The sequence below is a fragment of the Calonectris borealis genome, chromosome 1 (assembly GCF_964195595.1).
Source record: "Calonectris borealis chromosome 1, bCalBor7.hap1.2, whole genome shotgun sequence".
NCBI classification, from domain to species: Eukaryota; Metazoa; Chordata; class Aves; order Procellariiformes; family Procellariidae; genus Calonectris; species Calonectris borealis.
This window is the reverse complement of record NC_134312.1, coordinates 61,516,206-61,531,215: the sequence shown is the minus strand read 5'-3', so window position 1 is coordinate 61,531,215 and position 15,010 is coordinate 61,516,206. Positions and strand designations below refer to the sequence as shown.

Here is a 15,010-nt window from a genome sequence, read left to right as displayed (position 1 = left end):
ATTCAGTTCAGATGTGGGGAAGGGAGGGCCCTACCAAGTGCCAGTTCTACAAGTTTCTCTCTTGTACCATCCTGCAGAATTCAAGGACATGTTTTTCCTGAGACAGATAACAAGAAGCCTGGTGACTACTTTTTAAGCAGTCTGAAACCCTGAGTCTTCCATAACTGAAAGAAACAGTATTTGTTTCAAAGAAAGTGTATATGGTTTGTAGAGAAAAGTTTTCTATTGTTTTGTTTTGTTTTTCAAAACTGGAAGACATACCTTGTCTTTGAATAAATCTACAGCAGCTCTACTGAGTTCAATGAAAGCTGCCTCTGCCTGGCTGTAGACAGAATGCAATCCTTGAAGTCTAGCATAAATTTTGTGTGATACTTATCGTCTCCTTAGAGACACTTGTGCTCACTGCCAGCTGTCAACGTCCTGCACAATTGAACTTCTAGAGACTTAAAAACCCCAATATGAACATCTTAAGTTTGCACAGAAGGCAATGAGTAGAGGAGACATATTTACATTATGATTATTTGACAACATTTACCAAAGCAGAGTTCTCTCCCTTAAAAAAAAAGTTATTCCAAACATTATGTCATTTCACACAAAACTAAACTTGATCTCTTCTTTCTCAGACCCAGGTTGGTCTCTCAGAATGCACTTCAAATAGGTAAAACTCATCAACAATAAACCTGCCAACCAGATCTTTCCTCCCTAGAAACTTTTAAAATCAATAGATTCCAAAGGATGGATTCCTTTTAATCAGAAAACAATCATAGTAGGTGCTATTTTCAGACCTGCTGCATTACAGAGTTAGCTTTTATGGATGATCCTGCACTTACTGATACATCTCCCATTGGAGTTGCTATTTTTGTTGCTCTTTCCGCACTGAAATTGCTGATGCTCCTGGTGACACTGCTTTTGAAGCAATTACCTTTTCTGCTGATGCTACAGATTCTGCTGAGGTAATGTAATTGCTGTGATCATTGTTAATGGCCCTGTATGGCTACTTCTCTTGCTATCCACAGTAGTTCTATTTTTATTCATTGATATTACATCCGCCAGGGCTCTGAAAAAAACCTGACTGACCGCATGCAGGTAAGTATCATCTCATGGCTCTGCGTGACAACAAATGACAGTGAGATGATTAGATGACACTATTGCAGCAGTCACCCCGTGCGGCTGTCTCTGAGCTCCAGACCCTCCCGCAGAGCTGGGATAGTTCCTCCCACCGCTCCCTTCCTCCAGCATCTGAAAGGGGAAGTTGCGGGGGGGGGGGGAGGGAGGGGGCACACTCTATCGGCTGTACCCGGGAGAGTTTTCCCTGTTCTCAGCACCGTGACAGAGGTGTGGAATCGGTGCGAGAGGGACTCGGGCGGGGGCCCCGTACACCAGGGGAAAAGCAGAAACGCTCCCAAAGCCCCCGCACCTCGGAGATAGGCCCTGCCTCACCAAAACGATCAGCTCACAGATGCAGGGGAGTCAGAGGAAAGAGGGGAGAGGGAGGACTCCCCTGCCCCACCGCACCTCTGAGGCGCCGCTGCCCGCTCCGCAGGAACCTCGGCACCGCCACCGCCACGCTCTCCTCCCGCACCACGGGGCCGAAGCGCAGTGCCTGCCTCCCCCCCGCTCTCCCTCAGCTTTACCCCCCCTGACCTTCGCCGCGGGGCCGGCACTTGGCGGCACTGCCACTTGGAGAACCGGCCCGCCGAGCCGTGAGGGAGCCAGCGGCCGGGAACCGCTCAGGGCAGGCGGCGGGCCGGGCGGCATCGCCTCAGGGCCGCCCGCGAGGCGAGGGAGGGGCGGCGGTGTGCAAGGGCTGTCCTCGCGGGGGCGCTGCCGCCCGCCCCGCCTCCTCCTCCCGGTGCCCAAGCGCCATCCCCCCACCCCTCTCCGCCTCCATTTCCCAGAGTGCGGCGCGGGAGCGGGGCAGGAAGTCTCGTGCGCCTGAGTCAGGGGCTGGGGAGCCGCTGCCGGCGGCGATGGCGCTGGAGACCCTCTCCCCGGACTGGGAGTTCGACCGCCTCGACGACGGCTCGCAGAGTGAGGGCGCGCGGAGGGCGGGACGAGGGAGGAGGGGACGAGCGGCGCCGCGGCGGTAACCGCGACAGAGTGGGGGGAGGCGCGGGCTGAGGAGACCCTGGTCCCCTCGCGGCCCCGGACACCTCCTGGCCCCGCTCGCCGCCGTACCCCCGCGGGGAACGGGAGGGAGGGAGAGAGGCGGAAGCAGTCGTGGGAGATGAGCGAGGTCACCCTCCCCAGCTTCCCTCACGGCCCCTGCCCTGTGCGGGGAGCCGGGCGCTCGCCGCGCCCCTTCCCCCGGCCGCCAGCCGAGTGCTGCTCCTCCTCCGGTCAGGCCTGCGGGGGTGGGCTATCGCGGTGACCTTTTTTTCCTCCCACCGCTCTCTCCGTAGTTGTCGGAGAGGTTGTTTGGGGTGGGAGAGTGGCTTTTCCAACCCTTCATCCTTTACCCCCTCTGGGGAGGCGTCTCCAGTGCCCCCAGCGTGGCAGGGAGGGGGCAGGCAGGCAGGCTTGCCTGACTTTCTTCTCTTGCACGAACCGGGCAGGAGGAACAGATGCTTGTCGTGGGGATGGCGTTTCTTTCCTTCCCGAACATTTTTCGTGGCTCACAAATTTTTGCGGTTAGCCAGAGAAGTCATATCGAGATAAGTTAGTTGTATGCAGCTTCCGTTGGTAAAGGCTTTCTGGCATGGAGTTGGGCGGTCACTTGCGGTTTCACCTTTAAAAAATAATTAAATAAGACCTTGTGATATCTAAGTCTTTGATAGTGGGTTTGTGTGCCCGTCAAAATCCACGTTTTTCTCAGCCTGTGGAGGTGACCTACTTTCTAAACAGGGAATGTATATGGTTGTCACACTGTAATACACACTGTAAATTGAACTGTGCCAAATTAATTACACCAGGTGTTGCTGTGAAAATATGTCACTCATGGACCAACTGTTTCACCTATAATGTTATCCCAAGGGATGATACTGTTTATGCCATATTCATTTAATCTGGATTTCAGTGGAAACTGAAGCTGTCCTGAGCTGAGGTTTTTACCAGTTTTCTAGCTGTGCAATGGAAAATGTAGCTTTTACTCAAAATGCCAGATCTCCACTAGTTTGACCATGACATTAAGTGCAGCTGCAAGAACTTACATGACATAATATGCTCCATTGCCACCATCTTGACGGTGATCAGGCTGATCTTCTGTTGAGAACAGCACACAACGTTCTCCTAGAGAAAAGCCAAAGAAAGATCCTGTGACTTGAAAAACATTTTTTGTTGTTGTCTACTTTCACTTTATACCTATATCACTATCCTTTAGCAATTATAATGTCCTCAGCTGAGGACACAAGATACTAAGTAAGTCTCATTTGTTGCATCTCTGTCCTAGATATTTATGGATGTAGCACTTGCAAATCCTGCCGTGGCAATAAAGTCCATTGAATATTGATATTGCCAATTTTATGGAAGAAGATAAGATTAAGTTGGGGGATCTGTACAGCTGAGTAGATCTCTCGCATTGTACCAATTGTAATGCTTTTATTTTATAACCTGAGGAGAAACTAAATCAAACTTTATTGTAAACAGATTATACCTTATGATGTATGTCTGCTGCTCTGAAGAAAAAGAAAATACCTGCTTTCTGTGATTTCCTTTTCTTTCTCCATGTGAGCCAATTTATTTAGGAAAATTTTTCTGCATCTTAAAAAGTTTCCTCCATCTGCAAATAATTTTTTCTCAGTTCAACCCTACCTACCTCTGGCTAGCTTTTGCTCTCTTGTCTCTCTAAAATAGTGAAAATTAGTCACACCTGTCTCTTATTTTATATATGATCAGTACAAGGTGGCAAATTGATAGCTAGCAATAGTTAAGTATTTGGCAATATTTAATATCAGTTATGTTGAGCTATAGCATTGTTCAAATCCATCATTTGGCTGCTGGAAAGGTGACAATTTGTGGGTCTCTAGCAGAGCGCTGCTGTGAGATTTTGTTTGAGAAATGCTGCCTGGTTTGTAGGGAATTGATTGGAACAGTAGTGCCAATTTCCTACTCTTGTATGACTTGGAAGCTTTTTCTGTTCCTCCTATAAAGCCCCAATATCTCTGTCAGTTTCTCTGCTCTTATTCTGCAATTTTAACCTCTTTTAACCTCCCTTGTCTTTTGTGCGAAGGGAGGAGATGACATTAGGGGAATACCGCAGCATACTTTATAGTAATAAGTCTCCATGCTCCAGATTTTCTAGCAATAAAGTACTGAAGCTGACATGGTCCCTAGTTAAACTCCGTTCTGCAGGGCTCTGCATCCATCAGTGTTTTACCGGTTTTCTGCAGCAGAGCTCCTAGAAGGTGCACTGGAAGGAACCTGAAAGATGAGATGAATTTCATGGAATAGAATAATATGATGATACAACTTAAGGGCTGCACATCAGTGTCTGGAGTGCATACGGAGAGTTTTTTGTTCACTTGCTTCTTACCCGTTTACATGAAATTCAGTCTCCTTATTTTGACAGTGCCTGTACACTGTCTAGGCTGCAGGTACAGGTAGAACCCAACGGCAGTAATGCAGAATTTCGTGTAGGAGAGTTTACTGTGCTTCTTGGTTAGGCGTTGCAGTCCATGTGCTCTTATGGTTGGCATTGCTGCTGGCTTCAAAGTAGTAGTTTAGAATTAGTTCAGGACTTCACTGCAGTCTTTTCTCCTTCTCAGTCTCAACCTTCCTGTGGATAGTCCTTCTCATCTTTTCCTTATTAATTTGTCCTTATTCATTCCTCCCCTTACGCCTGGTGCAGTGTCTCAGTCAAATATTTTCTTTCTTCAAAAAATGTCTAAGTGATAATTGATTCAGCAATTATCAGTAAGTCTCGTTTGTTGCATCTTTGTCTGAGATATTTATGGACATAGCACTTGCAAATCCTGCCGTGGCAATAAGTCCATTGAATATTGATATTGCCGATTTTATGGAAGAAGAAAAGATTAAGTTGGGGGATCTGTACAGCTGAGTAGATCTTAGTAGCCATCAACTACCATTTGGCTCAGTTGTTGGCAATGTGGATAAATAAGAGGTTAAAATTGCAGAATAAAGGAATGTAAGTTTTTTAACTTTCTAGAGCAGCCTGCTTGCTGAAATGTGAAAAGGGCACGTATAAAGCTCTGTGAGAGTTGAATTCTTGTTTAGGAAAAATTCAGTTGTTCAGCTGACTTACATTCTCTTAACTTTTTTAGATAATCCTATTTGTGACAAATAGCAGAAGATCACAAGCGATTAGATTTGTTATATAATTATGGGGAAGACACTTTAGTCTTCACGTGAAAAAGGATTGTACTTTCTTACTGAGCATAGAAGCCTTGAGCTGTAATCATTCACTCTGTAGTTCAGATTATGCAACTAAGTCAATAATTGTATATAATTTGGGGGGGAAAGGAGGGGGGAATGTCTTGATGTGGGAAGAAAAAAGATCAGGATAGAGTGAATGAAACTTTTGTGGACCAATTGTCTGTAGACTTACTTTGCTAATTAATGCCACTATTCTTGGTGTTTGACCAGCTGAATGTTACCTTTTGAACATAACCTACTTGCCCCTAGCCGTAATAGGGCAGCTGTGCATTTCAATGTCCCGGTGCTAAGCAGAAGAAAAGTTCTGCTTGAAGATGGTGAATTTGCAAGTACGGGGAATGATTGAAAGCCAAAAACTTCCTGTGTAATGCCCAAATGACTCACTGAGAGGCAGCAGGGAGGGAGTGGAAGGGGGATTGCTACTAATAGAACTGCTAGGCCGAAATGATTAGACCCATGGCCTCAAAATTCTAATATTATTGCATATTTACCCAGTCAATGGGTAGAATCACCTGCCATGTTGTGATTTCTACAGTCGTTTCTTTGCTCAGCATCTTGATGTGATTGTTAGGTTTGTTAAGATCTTAGGTTGAAAATATATGTAAATTTTAAAAATAATTTTCTGCAAACCTCTTGGATGTTTGATATTCTTTAAATAGTATTCGGATTTCTTTTAAACTGACACCGAGTTGTATGATTGATTTTAAACAAATAAGAACTTTGTGTTAAAGATGCAGTTGTATTAAGGAAAAATGCTGCAGCAAAATAAGGAATACAGTCCTACAAGCTAAATAGCAACAGATTAAATATTTTTTATAAAATTTTTGATATTGCAGTTTACTGAACAGTCTATAAAACTGTACAAATGTTATCAATTCTCAGAAATTCATGCTGAAGTGCAATTGAAGAATTATGGAAAATTTCTTGAGGAATATGCGTCTCAGCTGAAGAGAATTGAAGATGCTTTGGATGACTCTGTTGGAGATGTTTGGGACTTCAGTCTTGATCCCATTGCATTAAAGGTCTTCATATATTTAATATGCATTGCAACTGTTATTTTCCTAGTTCCTCCTTCCCTTCAAAACCTGAGAAGTAAAAGCTTGATGCATTTGTGCTCTTAAAATTTTGACTTTTGTGTTTGAGAAACCTATCCAATACTATTTTAATTATCAACTAATTAATAAAGTGGTGCATATCATAAGAGAAGATGTTTTCATATTATTCTTTTCCAGACTTCTGGGTACCAGTGGAAGTTAAGTGAATTTATAGTGCTTCTTGTGTTGGGAAGCCTAATTCCAGCAAACTACTTCCTGTGGGTGTTGGTGTTTTTATCTGGGGTTGGGGTTCCAGAAGAGCTTGCTAATACTTGTGTAACTGCAGAGTGAACTGTGTGTGTATTTATAGTTGTGTTTTGACTTAATGGCCTTGGTACAGTATTTTCTGTCCTCCAGAGGTGGCTGTTTTCTTGGTCATGAGTTCCCTGTCCTCTGTGGAGCATTATTTTTTTTTCGCTTCACTGAATTTGCAGACATCATTTAAAAGTGCTTATGTTACCGTATGGAACTTGTCTGTGCTGAAGATGTACTCTTAAGTAATCATCTGTCTGAATAATTTGAATAAATTATGTGTAGGGCCAGCACAGTGCTGGATGTATCTGAACTGGTCAATATCATGGCTGACTTCAGTACAAAATGTCAGTGCCTGCATACAGATATACGCTATGCATCCTGTTTCCTGCATTTGGGATTCTTAATTCATGTTTCGGGTTTCCTGAGCTGTTTTTTCTACATACACCATAATGACCATGCTTTTGCTTTCCAAGTTTTGTAGGTAAATTGTTGTAAATGCTATATAGTATAGCAAGTTATTTGCCTTTCTGCCTAGAGTGAAAGGAAAGGTATTTCCATGTAAATGTGAAGAGTGAAGGTTTCCTGCAGTGTAGGTTGCCAGTAATGTGCAATTATTGCTTTCTTATTACTGACCTTATTTGAGATTAAACTGGGGAAAAAAAATTACTTACCTAGTTGGATAAACATATTTTTGACCAATATTTTCTAAAGTTGTTTGTTTGTTTTTGGTTTTTTTGTTTGTTTGTTTTTAAAATTTTAGCTTTTGCCATATGAACAGTCCTCTCTACTGGAGCTCATAAAGACAGAAAACAAGGTAAGCACTTTATGCTTAAAAGAAAAAAAATATAAAAGATTTATTCTAGCTAAAACCAAACTCTCTAAAGGAGAATCTGTTTGTAATCTGTGTGGTTTTTCTCCCCTTTGAGTCTAGGTTCTAAACAAAGTAATAACTGTATATGCTGCCCTTTGCTGTGAAATCAAGAAGTTAAAATATGAGGTAAATTCAGCTATCTTTTATTACTGTGTATGAAAATGTTTGCAGATTGGCAAGCTGATACATAAATTTATTCTTTAGCAATAAAGAAACAAGATATAATGTCTAAATAATTTTTATAGCATGATTACATATATCCTATTTATTAAAAAACAAATTTCTGCTTTTGTTGTTAGGCAGAAACTAAATTTTATAATGGCCTCTTGTTTTATGGAGAAGGAGGTAAGTAGCTCCCTTTATTGTAAAAGTTTGTAGTTTTACGTTATTGTTTCAGGTTATGTTAAGTGCTACAGTAAGTGTAATTTTATAATATGGATACATGCTTTCTCTGTATCTTTGACTGATGAACACCAAATAATGGACTTTGAGGTTATAGGGATATATGTTAGTGTCTTGTAACTGTCCTGAGTTAGCTTAAGATAACAATAATATTTATCTGTTACATTAACAGGAAGTTTTGTTGCAGCCTTATTTACATGAGAAGTAGGGAGTATGGGCTGTTGAGGTTGTATTTAATGTATAACATGTAGAAGCCTGAGCTTACTTACTGTAGCAGCTATTTTTCAAAGTATGGCATTGAAAATGTGTTTTTCACATGTAAACACGTCCTAAACCAACTCATTTCCTATTGGGACTAGATTTTACATTGGTTGTAGTAAAACAATAAATCTGTAATTTGATTGTAATAAAACAATGCAACCATTAATAAATAACTGGGATCAAGTCCTGCCTACTTTACTTATGCAATCCTAGTTGTTCCAAGAGAAGTTTTAGTGTGTTAATGTCATCTGCCCTTCAAGTGCAGGTAATAGTACTTGTACTACTGTTTAGACCACGACATAATACAGGGGCATAAGTGATTGTAAGTCAGTTCAGTTGACAAATCATGAGACCCTGCTTTACGTGAAAGCTGCTTTTTGTCTTGGAGTTAAACTGGTAACTCCTCCAAAGGGTTGGTCTTAAGCTTCCACCTTAAAGGATGCTAGTCTGGGAATAAGCACAGGTCTTGGTCCTGAGGACTGAATGTATTAATGAGTTGATTTAGGGACATATCATGTAACTTTGTTTTCTATTTCAGAAATTTGACAGAAAGGGAAAAGTAGTAAAAAGGCTTTTTAAAAAGCTTTTCAAGAGCCTTGAATGTGACAGAAGTATTGGGGAATGTGAAATCTTTGAGATAGGGACTGTTTATCATCCTTTTAAGTGCTATATAAGATGACTGTTGTGGTTCAGCTAAGGTCGTTTTTGGTTTTGTTGTTTGCTTGTTTTCTTAGCACATTCTTGCTTCTTATCAGACATGGTTTTAAATATCTTTAAAAGAAAGTGATATGCTGCCAAAATGATACTAGGGGATCCCTCAAAACTTCTCCATGTCTCTAGCATGAAAAAAGTCAAATTGTTGCAGATTAACATATTACAGTAGCAGTTTGTTCCTGATGGAATTCCCTGCAGGGAATGCTCGAGAATGCCAGGAACTGAGAGGTCAGCCTTCTGTCGGTTAGGTGGGGATGCAGAAATTATGTTCTCTACTTCCATATCCCTCCTTGTATTATCTACTTTGATAACAGCAAGCTTGCTTACTTAGAACAGTTGGCAAAGTTACTGGCCCAACGATGGTTGAAATTTAAACAAATACTGTGCTGGCCTTTTCATTTTGTATAAAGAAACATTTTTTTTCATCTTGTCCTTCGAGTGGCTAGGGCTAGTCTAGGAACTTTAAATAGTTAGTTGGATTGGTTTTTTTGGGACATACACTAAACAGAGTAAAGGTTACATAAAATGTGTAAAGGGGAAGCATGCAATATTTAGAATCTTGTCCCAGAGCTCCAGCTTACAGAAGTATGGAGGCTACTTTGGCCTCTGGTGACTACTCTAAAATAACATATTTTATGAAGCCATAAGACCTGCATTTCTTGTGCAGGTGAACTTGCAATTGTAAGCCATTTTTGTTCAGAGTGGCCTAATAGAAAAATCTCAAGTCTGGAGCATTAATCTCTCATCACATTAAAAGACTGTATTTTGTCAGGTAGTATTACAACTGCTCCAGCTGACTGAAGCTCCAGCTGACTGAAACAAGTTGGCATTGGTGATGTAATATTGTATTTCATAGTATCCTGTTAGTGTATTTTGTCATACAGGTGATGCTTTGAAGCTGTGGCAATGAGCTGGTTCTTTTGTGCAGGCTGATACGTAGGAAAAAGAAAATCAATTTCCTGAGGAAATTATATACTACATGGCTTTTTCTTCTGATTAATGATGTAGTATATTCTTTCCGTAAATAACTACCAAGGATGTTCCTTGCAATATAAATACCTAGTGCTTTCATACAAACTTTTTAAAATGGAAACTTTTCTATTAAGTTACATAATATATATATGCCTTTAAAGAATTACGTTTCATATTCCTTATTTTCTTTCAGGTGATGGAGACTTTTTTCCTGCTTTGTGTCTAACTTATAAACAATGTAATTTTTAATGAGAAAGAAACTTCAAAAATAAGTCCAGCTTAGGAAAGCAAAATTAAAAGTTTTTAAGGCTCCCTTAGTATGCTTATAATAGTGCGCTCCACTTGTATGACAAACAGATGGCTTGGAGGGCAAGCTTCAATGTTAGTTGAACAGGTCTAACACAGGCTTTTGAAAGTAGTGACAAATGTTTGTCTTTCAAGCCACAGATTCCAGCATGGTGGAGGGAGATTGCCAAATACAGATGGGAAGATTTGTTTCTTTCTTGCAGGTAGAGTATGTTTTGATTTTTTTTTTTTTTGACAGCAATTATAATCTTAATTTTACTTGCAAAGTGGATTTGACAGTCTGCAGTATCCTGCTTGCATCTTCCTGAAAGGCATTGCAGTCATTTGGTATGTTACTATGTTTTGCCTGCAGACCTGTCACAAACAGCTGATGTATCACACATTGGTTTGGTTTTTTAATACTTGTGTAAAACTCTGGAAATCTAATCAGAGAAGAAATTACAGTTTGTGTAATCATTGTTCAAAGAAATTAGAATTTACTTAAGAAAATTTCAGTAAGAGAAGATAAATTGAGGTTACTTCATTTGATGATAAATTTAAAGATACCTATTTTTATGGTTTTGATTAGCAAATTTTAATTTTCATTGAACGTTGGAAATGGATTAATTGTTTAGACATCTTTTTTTAGCTGATAGAAGAAAGCAAAAATAAAACATGTACCTGGAAAAAAATTGCTTGTGCCTCACTCAAACTTTCAGGGAAGAACACTCATTTCTCATACAATGTGGTTGTTATCAAGGTCCTTTGCATGAAAACAGGATCTGTGTTTCTTCTGAGGATTTCCTGTGCTCTTGGGTTTGTCTACTGTGGAATTTTTGTCTTCAGTATAGCTTAAGTTACTGTCCTGTTCCCAAAAAAGTTTCTATTTTTATGCAATATTGCTTGTAATGAAATACCTATGTTGAAGTAGAGAATATACAGGAAGTTTCCAGAATGTTCAAACAAATTCTAGTTTAACAAAGGTTAAAATTCCTGTTCTTGTTGTATACTAGCATGGCAGTTGTCATTTACTGAATCATAACAGGTTGAATGCTATAGGAAGTTTTTCCTCAACCTTTTTTACCATGCCCCAGTGCAGTTAGTTGTTAGGATATTTTGGGGAATTTTTTTCCCATTTTTCAAGTTTTTTGTCCTAGCAACTTTGTCAGTTTCTTCCTTCATCCTCTATTTCTTTCCGAGCAGTTGTTTGAGAGACCTTTTAGTGGTTCTGAAATGGGGCTACTGTACACTTGTGTTTTTCCAGACATTCCAATCCACCCCGCCCCCTTCCAGGATGGAAGTTGAGAGCAGGGTGACTGGCTGTCTGGATATCTATGTGCATTGCAAACCCACTCTGTAGAACAAGTTTGTTTGTTTATGGGGTATATGCCAATTTGTATATTTATAAGGTAAACATTTCATGAAAAATAAAGCATTATTGCTTGTGAGCCCACTTTGTATGTATGCTACGATGGCTTGCTGATTGTTGAGCCACTTGGGAAAGAAGAGAGATGCAGGATGTTGCCCCAAAGGGAAGGTTACTGTGCCAACAGGTGTGTGTTGCTTTGGGTAAAGCTATGAGGCAAACTTTTTCCTTATTGAGTTTGTTCTTTTTCAACTGTTGTGTTCCCCTAAATCCACTCAGTAGTAACCTATATCCATAGACTGGGAAATGCTGTTCTTGTCGATGTTATAAGCATATCCCAAGGGTGGTTTGAAAATATGAATGAAGATGATAAAAGAGGTGAAATGTTGCTTTCATAGAGCTAATGTCCACATATTGGTTTATTGGCTCTTCTGAGTTCAGAATTTCTTGATTAACTAGATGTAATAGCCTCAAATTTGCTATGTCAAAACATTTTTTTAAAATTATCAAAATAATGCTGTGAAACACTAGTTAGGTACTCTTGATCCTGCAGAAGACAGTGTATTTGAAGAACTCTGATAAAATTATAATCTTGTCTGTATTATGTAGCTGCTAATAAGCATGTGCTGTTAAATTGGACTATTTCCTCGAAGTTCTAAAATGGCAGCTGATGCCCCTTCCACAGGAAACTGATCTCAGTTGTCTATTAGTCCGTTCCTCTGGAGTCTGTTGGCTTGTTTCAGCTGCATTTGATAGAGCAATACAAGTATAAGAAGTAATGACACTTTTATGTTTTGTGAAAACTGGTGACTAATAGAAGGCAGAAGCCCAAATAAGATCTATTTTTGATGGAGAGGAAGAGAGAATTCAGCTGTTAGCCAGTCTTCTGGCAGGAACAGCAGGCTGGCTGGTTAGCCAGTGTGGGCTGTCTGTTATGAAGCCATCTGTGTGCTGACTGGCTAGACTCATCACATGCTGACTTTTCCCTGATGGGATTATAGGGTGCATTAATGAGCAAATATTATTGCAGTTAAGGGAAACTCAGATTCGTTTATCCTATTGCTCAAGGAATGCCTTGTTAAAATCCATTGTAGAAATGAAGATAGTCCTTTATGTGGTCGGAGTTAACCTGTTCTTACTCATTTTGTACTATGTAAGTGAGCTCAAGTTCTGCTTTAGGCAAACATACCTCTCAAAGACATTGTCTTGTTTTTTTGAAAGCAGTATTCTGTGGCTAATCACTCTTACAGTAGGTACAGGCTTCTATGTTAATTTTTAATTTGAATTCAGCTATCGCCAGCTCCCAGAGCGTGACTCTTGAATCTAGTGGGAAAATGCACAGCCTTTGCTATCAGGGATATTCTCTCTTAAGGTACTTGGGCACTGTTGTCAAGTCACTTCTTACTGTCTTTGATAAATTGAACTCTTGAAAACTTTTACAGCAAGATATTTAAAGCACATTGAACCCGTTATGGTGACTCTTCTCTGTACCTTGTTTAAAGAACCAATATCCTTTTTAAAATGTGGGTATCAATTCTGGTATTTTAGTATCTAGATTGTCAAAGCCATATGCAAGTGTGAAATAATTTCTGTTTTCCTTATTATGCTTTTCTTTGTGTCCAAAGTGCATATTGGTCCCTTAATAGTCCAATTGGTACTGGCAGCTTGTGTTCAGTAACTTCCTAGCGTAGTCCCAGATCCCTTTTTGGAGCTGTTAGTTGCTAGGATGTTTTCCATTCTGCTGTAGGTCTGTCCAGTGGCTTGGATTAGGAATGTAGTTGTTGCTTGGGCTGCACGTTCAGTGGTTTATGTTCAATGTTTTGGAAGTAATGACAACTTGTGTATGAGGAGGGTCTATACATTTTATTTTCTTCTATTTCAGGAGCTGTCTTGCTTTGTTACCCGATGTTACGAAGTGGTGGTGAATGTAGTGCATCAGTTGGCTGTTCTCTATACCAGCAACAAGTAATTATTCCCTACAACACTGTGTTGTTATTATGTAGTTAAACAAATGTATAAAATATTAATGTTTAGCCTAAGGCATGGTCATTTTTGGAATATTGTTGTCTAGGCATACAGGGAGTGCTTTGCTGTGCAAGTTTGGGCTTCATAAGCCATTATGAAAGTGGATTTGTTTTATTTTCAGAAAAGGCGGTGCTTTTATATAATGAAATGCAACAATTTTTTTTTTGCCATTTTTTGATAGAATTGATGCTTCAGAGGCGCTTAATCTTTATGATTAAGAGATTGTCTTACTACTCTTTCATCCTTGCTCTGTTGGAGAGAGATGCTCCTTCTGTCGACTGATACAGTGGATGCCAGTTGCTTTAGAAGCTTAAAAATCAGATCACTTCTACAGTCTGTTTGAAATATGTAAATCTCGGTATATATTCCTCACAGAATAACCGTGGTTTTAACACCTGAAGTTGAGCTTAGTAAGGGCTGTTGGGTTTAGCTCCTCTGAAAACTCTGAGGAGAGTTTAGCGCTGAATAGAATTGTTGGGTTTAGCTCTGAATATAACTGCAGGGCTCTTGATTTCCTCTCCCTGCCTCCCTCCCCCCGCCCCAGATAGGATAGCATCATTCTTCTCAGTTTTATTTGTTGTTTTCAGTTTTGTCTTACATTGTAGCACAAGGTAGACTTTCTGTATGGTGCTGAATGAACAAGACTGGATGTGTAGCTTGGACATGGCTTGATTAAATATGTGAAGTGATTTTGTACTTTTGGGCCACAAGGCTGTATGCATCAAGGCTACTTGCTGTTAGCATGACTGAATTGGGAATTGCTGATCTATGTGTGCACTGAATGAAGTCGGTGGTTTGATCCAGTTGCATGCTGTACATTCAAAAATGTAATATTAAATTTGATCATGGCACACAGATTTCACATAGCATATACGTTTAATCAGATTTTGAAGTTCTTTTTTTTTCTGAAGTTACTATGTTAATGAAGAAAAATGTACCCCAAGAAATAAAGAATACACCGTGATACAGAATTGATAAATATGCTCTGTTCTAAGGATTAAAAAGGCATTAAAATATTTATTTTATTTACAGGAATGCACCTAAAATTATAGAGACATCTGGAGTTCATTTTCAGGTGGGAATGATTTGGAGCCCTTTTGCTTATGTTAATATATGTATGTCTTGATCATTAATCCTGAGAAAAGCAGCAAGAAAGTGAGTTTCAAGTACAACTTCCAATCTGGAATCTCCTTCAAAGGTTTTATTTTGAAAAATCAGCTTTTTCTGGCTTTTATGTGGAAAGGGCTGCTATCTCCATGTCTGTTATATTCTAGCTTTCTTAGCTGAAAAGTGTTTGCATGCTCCCTTATTGTGTGCTATACGTGCTTCTGCATGTAGACAATTTTAAAAATCCTACCTTCAATGTTGAAATAGATCAGTGAACTTAAAGTGGTGTCTGCATGCAAACTAAAGTTCCTTGTGTCACTGCAAGAA

The 15,010-nt window shown here is 40.0% G+C and overlaps 1 protein-coding gene across 10 annotated transcripts in view; it reads left to right on the top strand.

Moving 5' to 3' along the window:
• The first annotated feature begins 1,903 nt into the window (after positions 1 to 1,903).
• Positions 1,904 to 15,010, top strand: part of WASHC4 (WASH complex subunit 4) — a 42,898-nt gene continuing 29,791 nt past the window's right edge. For 2 of the 10 annotated variants that reach the window (XR_012674593.1, XM_075156988.1), the window contains exons 1-8: positions 1,904 to 2,031; positions 6,214 to 6,353; positions 7,441 to 7,494; positions 7,612 to 7,677; positions 7,851 to 7,896; positions 10,342 to 10,409; positions 13,434 to 13,516; positions 14,609 to 14,651. Coding sequence is in view for 8 of the 10 variants with exons in the window: in XM_075156988.1 (XP_075013089.1) it covers positions 1,971 to 2,031; positions 6,214 to 6,353; positions 7,441 to 7,494; positions 7,612 to 7,677; positions 7,851 to 7,896; positions 10,342 to 10,409; positions 13,434 to 13,516; positions 14,609 to 14,651 (561 nt within the window). In the remaining 2 variants the exon portion in view is untranslated. Of the gene's footprint in view, positions 2,032 to 6,213; positions 6,354 to 7,440; positions 7,495 to 7,606; positions 7,678 to 7,850; positions 7,897 to 10,341; positions 10,410 to 13,433; positions 13,517 to 14,608; positions 14,652 to 14,688; positions 14,775 to 15,010 lie in introns of those variants that run through there. The other 8 variants (XM_075157016.1, XM_075156995.1, XM_075157020.1 and 5 more) reach the window with 8 other exon arrangements.